The following is a 10522-nucleotide window of genomic DNA, read 5'->3' as shown; positions in this document are numbered from 1 at the left end:
TCGCCTTCTGGGGATGCTAATTATCTGCTGATTACCAACCCCATTTGCAGCATTGTTAGTACAACCATACAACACAAATTTCATACACTTCACTACTGGGATTATATATATATATGGATAGAAGAAGAAAGGGAAGAGAAGAAAAGAGAGAGAGAAAAGAAATACTTTTCAGCAGGAATCATAACCTCCCCTGATACTTTGCGAGGCCAGCTGTGATATGTGAAATCACACTTCTATACAGCATGAGGAATATGGGGTGGGCTGTTACAGGGCTCCCCCAATGGTACAGAATGATCCACACCAGTTATGCCTACAGTGCCCTGAAAAAGGTCTAAAGCTACATGGGTATTTAATATTCTCAACCTCTTTGTCTCTTTCTCTTCAACTCAAATTTTCTGATACCTCTTATTATACCAGGTGGTCTATTCCTGCATGCCAACTGTCCTTAGGAAGAAAAAAAAAAAAAAAAACAAAAAAAAAAAAAAACTGGACATCACTACTGGTTAGTAACAATATTTAACTACTTTCCCACTGTCCCCAAAGGAGCCCCTTTCCTTCTTGCAATATTAAGCTGTTGCTCCTAATCTGGGGGTAATGGCAAGTTGCACTTCGTCTGCATTCACTTCTTTCCCACTTATACTGGTGTCCCAATCTTTTCATCTGCACCCCCCTTCCCCACTCCTTGTGTTACTGTTGTATGATGGATGCTGTGATGTCTGCCAGGTACATGCCTGGGGAGATCTTTGGGAAGGACATTTGGCAAGTGCTATGGCTATGTTTGGCTACCATGACGGATTACAGAGACCGTTTGACCCTTGTATTACTATCGAAGTTGGAGGCAGAAGGTATAGAAGGCAGAGTGGACTATTATTGAACTTGTTGAAAGAGACGTGCATTGAATACCGTACAGTACTATATCTAAAGGAGCCGAGCTCATTTGCTCCTTAGATGTGTACTGTAATCCAGATTTATACACAAGGTAATCTGCATCTGCTAGTTGTGTCATTCAGGAAACTACCTCTTATGATAGGACCTCAAAATGAATGTTGGAAGTGCTTGGACCGGCTCCCAGTTGAGTTCCACTTTCTCTCGTCTGCCCTTCTATATTGCAGGACATGATTCTTTCTTCTATAATTTCTTGAATGAACCAGTGGCTGTATAATTCCAGTGCATGACCAGTATTCGTACCCAAGGGTCAGCTCTTCCGTCGCTTAAGACAAATTTCCCTCCAACACCTCCCTATGTATAAGCAGTATCTAGGGCGGTACAAGGTGGAGCCAACAAACCATCGACCCCACCAACATATGGGGGGATTGTAGACCAGGATAGGGGGAGGCAAGGAATACACTCCTAGTTAGCTGTGTTAATGCTAATGATAGGTGCCATTCTACTGTAGATAACTGTTCTATATACATGCTGAATTCTGACACCCGTGTCTCCTCTGGAGGCTGCTCAACGATTGGCTTTAAGGTTCCGTGATGATGTGAATATTGGCTTTGTGTGGGGGCATGTTCACTGGGGAGTCTTACTTTGGTGGTTATAATCCTCTTAGATGGCAACTTTTCCCGATGTTTTCTTTTTCTTGCAGAGGTGAGCTTACATTGACCGAATTGAGGTACAAAAAGTCATTGAAGTGAGTAATCAAGCACCATCTCATTAAAAGGCAAAATTGCTGAAAAACCACTGAATGAGACTAGAAGAGGCGTGGGCCTGGGCGAGTCCTCTCATCTCTGTTATTGAATGAATTTAAGTGTCTACCGCTGCTCTTGCATGGGGATTAACCAGGCCAATGGTTTTGTAGACTGTTATAAATACAACTGTTCTGATGCATTCAGACATCACTACAAAGACATTGGAAGCAGACCATAAACGAATAATCTGATGCCCAGAAACTTCAGGGGAAAATTACTAATACAATGCAGGGGACCTGTAGGCAAATCAACGTCTCTCACTTCTTCTCCCCTGTTTTGTAGGCCTTACTAGATAGGATTTAAAGGTGTGCATGTTAGACTGAGCTGAGCAGCTCAGTTAAACACTCTAAAGTCTAATTGAGACAAAGCCAATTTGTACTTCAGAAACATCGTTGAACCTGTGGAGTTTAAACCCTACACCCCTGCTTAGGCTTTTATCTGACCAGTTTAAAGTGTTTGAACTATAAGCCGCCTTGTGGTTAGCACGAGGTTAGCTAACCACCATTCCGTTATGTGCCCTATCCAAGACACCAAGATCCTCCTTTCACTCCCACTGGCGAACTTCTTAGCATTTTCCATATCTTGGGGTTGTTGATTCCGCTGGATTATTGGCGGGATTAGCTTTCTGACTGACACTGTGTATGTACTTGACATGAGCGAGACTTGGAGACCAAGAAAAATTTTGAATGCCTGCTTTTTAGATGTGAATCTTAATGCATTAGCTGAAAGGAAATCGGGCTTTGTTTGTTCTCTCTTCCTCCTATCTAAGTCTTCTTGGGACGCTTTATTTTTAGTACCTCACAGGCTTGACATATTTATCCTCACAAAAACCCCTTGAGTGTGGAAGTGCTGTCATCCCATTTACAGATGGGACTGAGACCGTGGCAGGTTAAGTAATTGCTCCCGCGCACACAGGAATTCTTTTAGTAAGGCCAGTTCTTATGTCATGTTGCTACCTAACCACTGGCTCATGCTTCCTCTCTTCCACCCCCACATCTCTCCTAGTTAACCCGCTTATGGCGTGACCTTTCCAGCCATTGGTTGAAAAGGCAATTCCCCCTCCATAGGGCACACAGACTCCATCAACGGGATGATGTGCCAGTCTCTCCCCTACAGTGGGGAGGTACATGTTTTAACTACTAGAGAGGGTTTGTAGTGTGGTGTTCCTGAATTACCTTTTTGTTTGTTGTTAATAGCTTAAATGGTCCAAGAAAGCTAAGAGCTTGGAAACACGAGAGGCAAATTTTTATATATTTAACGAAGGCATGGTACAAATAACTAGCATCTTGCTGGATAGCCGCTCTCTGAGGGAATAAACTATCCCGCACAACGCTCCATGTTATGCTATGAGAGAACTAATTAAGAGAGTAATCTTGGCATTTACTATAAAGTGGATTTCCCTAAGTGCATGTGTGCTGAATTGAACCAAAGTTTCCAACAATCTCTTGCATTACTCCCCCTACTTGTGGAGTTTTTTTTTGTTTGTTCCTTAAGGTGGGGGGAAGAGTTCTCTTTATCCAAACATCCTCAGGTATGACGATTGTTCTGCATCTTAGTCTCATGGTATGACAAAAGGCTTTTCTCCCAAGTTATTAAGAGGAGCCAGTTACAAACTTTTCTGTGTATTAAGATGCCAGTATTGCCTCTGATACCAAAGCCTTGGCTCACTAACTGCCATGGTGTTGTGAAATGCGCGTAGTACTTCCTGAAAACTGAGCATCTGGTGATTAACTCATGGCTGCAAGCAGTGAATAACGTCAGTTGTCTTGCGGAGCCAATGAAATGCCAAACAATCCAAGTCAGAGGCTTACACTAGCTAATTATTAGGGTTGCTCTTTTGTAATTCTCTTAGGTTTTATTACTGACTCTCTAATATAATCCTTGCTTGGATTCCCTCCCACATCACCCAAACTGTGGTTTCTGTTGTGGCTAGGCGATGGAGAGTTCATGCTTTGCGGAAATTTCTACTACCTTTCCTCATCAGTCACTGACCTAGACCATGACTACATGGTTGGATTCCCCAACCCTGCACTATAACACGTGCAGCTACGCTGTGCTTTCTGCGGAAGGAGTTAATTATATTTTATTATATATCAACATACTAAGCAGTTTTACAAACTTTTTAGCTTTGTCCCCCTTTTGAATAATGTAGTCACTGCATGCCCCCATTCTGACATAGCAGGGGAGGGTGTTTGTTCATGTGCCCTTCCCCATTTTCTGCCTTCCACCTTTAGCAACAGCTTCTAGAGTTTAGACAGAGGTCAGTCAGGGGTGGAGGTGGCATGCCTTACTGAGCTGCTGGCATCACTCTCCAAGCCACCTGTGTCCCCACTCACTCCTGAACATTCTTCCACACACCTTGGAGGGGTACCACCCCCCAGTGTTGAAAATCTCTACTAAATAAAATTATCTGCCCATTACAGGTTTTCTTACGTACCCCCGACAGAGCTCGCGTTCCCCTAGGTACCATTACCCTGTTTGAAAACTATTGTAACTGAATAGCATTCCCCAGGGAGCCTTGAAATTCTGTATTGTGTGATTTCATGCAGAGCCACTGCTGGGCTCGAGGGCCTACAACTCATAACTTCCTGTGCCTATTCCCTCCAGGTACTGAGGTCAAGGCAATAACTTTATTCAGCATGCAGATCCATGAAGAGGGACTCCAGAAGTGTTTGTCTCATTGACGATATGAAACGAGAGAAGAGAACTGCTGAGTTGAATTACTTGTCATTGCTGGCAAAAGATCCCCACAGACTGTCTCTGTCTTGGACAATAATGGAAAAATTGCTTATATAATGTATTCTAAATAACTTGGAGCCAATGAAGATGCTCCATTCAGCGGGAGGAGGAATCACAGCGGTACAGCCATCCATGATTTTACAGTTCTGGGATTGAGGTGAACCGGCTGGAATGCGATCTAGAAAGGAGGAGCTACGGTTTCCTCTGGTGAGAAAAAGGTTTATAGGGTTCCAGTAGCACTGATACTTTATATCGTGCTCTCTCGGTGTGTGGTTTGTTTGGTTTTTTATTTTCTATTTTAATTTTTTTTAAAGAGCAGCATTGCGTACTGGGTCCTTTAATTGTTATGTGGGGGACATCAAAAGGCGGGTAATTATTAATTTTTTTGTTAGCCAACAATATATTATTATTTGAGATAGCAGAGGTGAGAGACACATTGTAATAGAGCTGCACACTTTTGCCTTCTTTTAGAGAAACTCCTCTCCTTTGTTTTACGCTACTATGATACAGCATTGTAATGCTCATTCCAAAGTGCATCTCTATTCACTTTATTAAAAGCCTCTGAGGGTGTCTACACAGCAAGTAAACCCTGGCTGGCCATCCACAGACTCAGCCTCTGGGTGGCGAGCTGTTTTCACTCGTGTCAACTTTCAGGACTTTGCGCCAGGCTCTGGGACTCCTTACCTCACAAGGTCCCAAGCTTGGCCCAGCTGAACCCTGGCAGTCTACAACAAAAAAACAATAAAAAACAGTGAAACAGCACCATGACCTGAGTTGGCTGGCACAGGCCAGCCACATGGGGCTAGTTGGGGTGTAGACTCCCTACTCTGCTGCTAGTCTGGTCTAATTAATTAAATTTTACCCTGGTAACTTCCTTTTCCAATGCTGGTGTTTTAAAATGACAAGATGCCACTGGTGGTGCTGAGATCTCTGTTAGCGTACTGGTGAAAGTGATGGTGTCTCTATTGAGGGTGTAGTAGTACTATTTTCCTCCTGCCCTTCCCACCAAATAGAGGCTGCAATCAGCATTTCTGGGTGTTAGAAGGGAGCCTACCAGATCTGCATGCCCGAATTGATTAGATATTGGAATATAGAAGGGCACGTCTCTCCTGTTCCAGTGGATGGCAGTCAATACAACTGGCTGCTGCTTCCTTTCGGAAGACCAAGACCATCAGAACAGTAAGACAATTCTTCCACCATCGGGACAATGCATGTAATGGCAGAGGCAAACTCTGAGCACTTTCCTGCAGAGACGTGTTGTGTAAACTTCAACTTTCTTCATTGTGCTACGCAGTTTCTGAGTCCTTGCATGTAACAGTGCAAGGTTCATTTGCCTTTCTTTAAATGGGAAATATATTTTGGTGGCCTTTACCAGCAAGGATGGTTGTGGGTATGATGAGGGAGGAGAAAAAAAATAATTACAGGCACTGGAGTTTTTTGAGGGCAGGCCTGTAGTAAACTTATATTGCAGAACTTCTGCCAGAGCTGGTGTGACAGGAGCTTTAGGGCAAACAGATTGGACCTATCTTTCCACATATGTACAACGTCACTATGCAAGTTGTGTCCTTTGCTGTTTGATATATTACTGCATATAGGGTGCATGCAGGACCAATTACCATCTTTTCAAATGACAGCTATGAGCTGTCCTTTTCAGCATAGGACTGGGATTCGTTGAAAAGAGAGGAGCATCACAGAAGTATCATAACATCTCTTCTGCAGCCTGTCTCATAGTTTGGCTCAGTAATTAGCATGTTCGAGAACTAGAGTGACCAGACAGCAAGTGTGTAAAATTGGGCATGGGGTGGTGGTAATAAGTTGCCTAATAGCCCCAGCTATTCAGGACTGTCCCTGATAAATTTGGGACTTGTCACCTTAATGAACTCCCACTGCCACTACCTCAAAGAAGTAATCTAATCATACCTAACTAGGAAAGTTATATTTTTGTCAGTATCCTCCTGTTCCACTGATTTGAGAAAACATTACCAAAAGGGCCTACCCACTTCAAGCACCTTTCTTTTAAAATTGTTTTACTTGAAAGGACTGACCGTAAGGGAGGAATGGGTTTTTCATCATTTGACTGTTGCAGTGTCCATTTAAAAATCTCTCTCATTTAGTTTTGTATTAGTGCAAACTAAGTTGACCTAATTGTGCAGGGTGTTATAAACAATCTACTGAGAGCAGCATCTCCTAGAGGTGAGACAGAGTGGTGGTTATTGGTGGTGAGTAGGGAAAATCCACACCAGTTCCTGCCCTCCTCCTTCCATGTTGATCCTCTGCAACTGTACGCATGGCAATGACATATTGGCTGAAACTGCCCAGGCTGATTGCAAGACTGTACTTTTGTGTTGGCTGCCTGCTGCTTAGCCCTCCACCCCAGAGCTGGCTGCAGAGCGGTTCCTGTTTTCTGGGGAGTAGGTTAGGGTTGTGCAGATTGATTGCGTGACAAACTATGAGCTGATGATCATAGTCGGGGTGGTATGTAATACAGTGTACGTGGGGGCGGGGGGACAAGCCCATGCTGTGAGGAAGCTGGGCCTCAGCTGGACGCTACATAAGGCCAATGTCTGGCTGGTGGGGTTGGACCAGGAGTGGGTTGTCGAGGGTTTATAGCAGAAGAGTGGAACCAAAAGACACAGCTAGCTGTCTTGAGGGCCAGGCCGTGAACAGGCCAGTCTCCACGCCAAGCCACCCCTGTCCCTCCCTCACAGCACTCCTACCCCATGGCACAAAACGGATCTTCATCTGTTCAGCCATTAGCGCGTGAGTTTGACATGAGAGCCAGACGGAGCTCTTGGAGCTTTGTTTAATTCCAAGAGCTGGAGAAGCCGGTCAGTCCCACCACGCAAGGGCAGCTCATCAGGCAGGATTTCTTTGGACAACGTGGCTGTCACTCAGATTAATTTAGTTAGCCCAACTTCCCATTGGCTGTGTTCAGTGGCTGTATTCAGCCAATGGTGCTTCGTTCGCTCTCCTCGAGAGCACCTCAGGGGGTCTGGTTCAGTGCCTGAAGGAGTTTCAGGTGGGGCTGATGTGCACATTGATCGATTTCTTGGCTGAGGGGCGTAGCGTGGTTCCCCATGTGAGGAAAGCTAAGGGGGCAGTGGCGTGTGAACGCATGAGACGGAAGGCCTGTAGGAGGTGGGGGGGCCCGCCTGAGGGCCGGGAGGTTCGGAAGTGGGCCCGTGGTGGGCTAAGTGAGAATGGGACGGTGGGGTGAGGACACACGGGGGTGCTGACCAATGTATAGGTGCTGGGGGGGGGAGCTGTTGGGGGGGTGTGCTGTGCGAAAGCCTTGAACAAAACTAAACCCTCATAATACAGGAAATCAAAGCCAGGGAGTGCAGCCTCACTTTAGTGCTGGAACTAGGTCGGTACTATCCTGTATGACATATTTGAGGGGGCTCTTTACTGGCCCCTTAAACTAGGCAGGGCCCTGGCCGCTTCACAAGGGCGGTGAGCGTAGCAGAGGGGAAGGAGTAGAGGGGCGTTTGCTGTCAAGAAGGGACGGGGTGTCCTACGAGGAGCTGGTATGGATTTCTCCTACACTAAAACAAAACACTACCTGTGAGAGGCACAGAGAGTGGGTAGTGCTTACGGGCTCAAATGTAGGTGGCTCTCCCGCTGTCCTTCACGCTATTGTTTATATATTTCACATCGTGTCTCAGTGAAGGCTAATATTAATAACAGGGTAACGTTGTCTTTGGTTTGGTCCTCAGATGCGTGAACTTCTTCGAGATGATGAATTTGACCATTGCACTGGCTGTGGTCAGGAGGAGGCGCGCGGCATGGAAGGCCTTGGCGCGGATTCGTAGTGGCAATTCATACTTGTCTACAGGAAACGAAAACTAAGTCAGGACAAAACTACATAGGGTCTCTGCGCGGGTTGTTTGTGGTGTAAACTCTCATGCAGATATATAAGCTCCTCTGAGTTGCAATGTGTCTCAGACTAAAATGGTTACACTTATTTTTGCACTTCGAGTCTACAGAGGATAATTTTCCAAAATGTCCTGCCTGTAGAGCTGTGGAGCATGTTGATAGCAAGCAAAGGCCGGCGAGCGATGGAAATTTCACCAGGGACATTGCAACAATGGATAGAAATCCCTATCAGGGCAATAGTCATGAGAAGAAAAATGCTTGAGAAAGATATGTGACCTGGACCAGTGACAAGAAGGTGGCGCGGTGGTGGTGTGATACAAGAGGACCAAGCTAAGAGAGAAAGCGACGAGTAGACCTGACATAGGACAAATACTTCATGTACATATTAGTTTTTTGCCTGTTTCATAAGTACAATTTTATTTTATATAACCCTTTTGGCTGATTTAGCTAAGTGTTTACGCTCTAAACAGGACAGGTGAAATATTATCGTAGTAAAGCAACCATCTAACACATGCAAGACCTAGGTTTACAATTTGTGGTTATTAAAACTCCATCTACACAATATACATAGACTAAATGTAAAAACTTATAAATATCTTAGAAACAGTAGCCAATCAGTTGTTTTAATTGTCATATTTGAATTCAGCACATCAAAATACATAATAAATACCACATTTTATCTCTGAAGCAGACAACTTCTCAAAAATTGTAGACCAGTGAAATCGATGCTAGCCTCGGACCATGGACGCACACCGCCGAATTAATGTGCTTAGTGTGGCCGCGTGCTCGACTTTATACAATCTGTTTTATAAAACCGGTTTATGTAAAATCGGAATAATCCCGTACTGTAGACGTACCCTGAGACAGCACTCTCCACGCTGGCACTTAAATTGGCATAAATTATGTCGTTCAGGGGGATGGCTAATTCACACACTTGAGCAACATAATTTATGTCGACTTAAGCTGTATGTAGCCTTAGACCCTCCCTGCCACTACACAAACACTTTGATTATATGGCTGAGATGTTACATATGGCAATTCATTTGGGAAAGCTACTTACAGCAAGTTTCCATTCCAGCAGTTTCACCACTTCAGCCTGTGTCAGATATTTTTCTCTCCTTCCTGCAATAGCAACTGGCAGCTCCTCTTGATACCTGAAACAAAGACCCGTTGGCAGACAAGGAGTCAAAATATATTCTTGAACCTACATGTTCATGTTGCTGGAGTTGCAGCTGGTACTGACTGGCTGGGAGGAAGCTCATGCTATTGAAGACCCAGCTGCTACTGCTGGAGAACGGTTGGCAGGGATTTCACATTGAAAGAGGCTGCTGTGGATAGGACTCATAGCTGTATGCTTCCTCAACAGATGATGAGGTGATGCTCCTAGAAAGAATAATGCAGCAGAAAAGAAACCACATTAAATGCTTACGGGTTTACCATTTATCCAGCTCAGCAAGTTTTTTCTGCCTGCCTCCTTTGGCTTTGAGTACATCCCAGTAGACATCATACACTGTCCTCCAGTAGGTGGGGTCTTCACAACCATATAGACCTCCACTTAATGGCATGTTTCAGGGTTCCAGGACACTAAGGATGAAGAATATCTAAAAGAGAAGGACAGACTTGATGTTAATGGAACTGCAGCGCACAGACCCTATGAGAAGAAAATGCTGATCCTTATCTCCCCTCCCTACAACCTCCAAACCCATCCTTGCTTCATTCACCTTCTACTTGCCCTGTCAATATTCTCTCTTTTCTCTCTCTACCCCCTGTCCTTCACCCCACCATGCTCTCCAGCAGGCCTCTCCACCTCTTAGCACCTTTGGTTCTTACGGCCCCCCTCAAGTCACTGCCTTTAAGCCTGGCTCTCCCTGCACCCCAGAAAGCTGCAGCTCTCCTTGCCCGATGTAGCTCCTTGCTGCACTCATCTTTATTTCCCTGCAGTGCCCTGGGCCTGCTCCTGCCACTCAGCTTTCCATCCCCCCACTCCAATCCCCTCAGCTCCCTGACCCTCCCAGGCCCCCACTCCACCCCCCTGAACCCTCACAGACCCCTCAGCCCTGACACTCCTAGCCCCACCCTTCAGCCCCCTGACCCCCACTCTATCCCCTCACCTTCCCACCTCCTCCTCCGCTCCCTAACTCTCCCAACCCTGACCTCCCCCCCACTCCATCCTCCTGGCCCTCAGCCCCGCTTCCTTCCCCCCCTCAGCCCTGCCC

The 10522-nt window shown here is 45.5% G+C and overlaps 1 protein-coding gene across 1 annotated transcript in view; it reads right to left on the bottom strand.

The window, feature by feature from the left end:
* The window catches only part of LOC116833265 (uncharacterized), a 16241-nt gene extending 6306 nt beyond the window's left edge, over positions 1-9935 (bottom strand). Inside the window, exons 1-2 of the mRNA XM_032794685.2 lie at positions 9744-9935; positions 9367-9460 (exon numbers count right to left, since the gene is read on the bottom strand). Of these exons, the coding sequence (XP_032650576.1) occupies positions 9367-9460; positions 9744-9871 (222 nt within the window). The 5' untranslated portion in view covers positions 9872-9935. The remainder of the gene's footprint in view (positions 1-9366; positions 9461-9743) is intronic.
* Between the last annotated feature and the right edge of the window lie 587 nt (positions 9936-10522).

Source organism: Chelonoidis abingdonii, chromosome 9 (genome assembly GCF_003597395.2).
Source record: "Chelonoidis abingdonii isolate Lonesome George chromosome 9, CheloAbing_2.0, whole genome shotgun sequence".
NCBI lineage: Eukaryota > Metazoa > Chordata > Testudines > Testudinidae > Chelonoidis > Chelonoidis abingdonii.
This window is presented reverse-complemented; position numbering and strand designations above follow the sequence as displayed.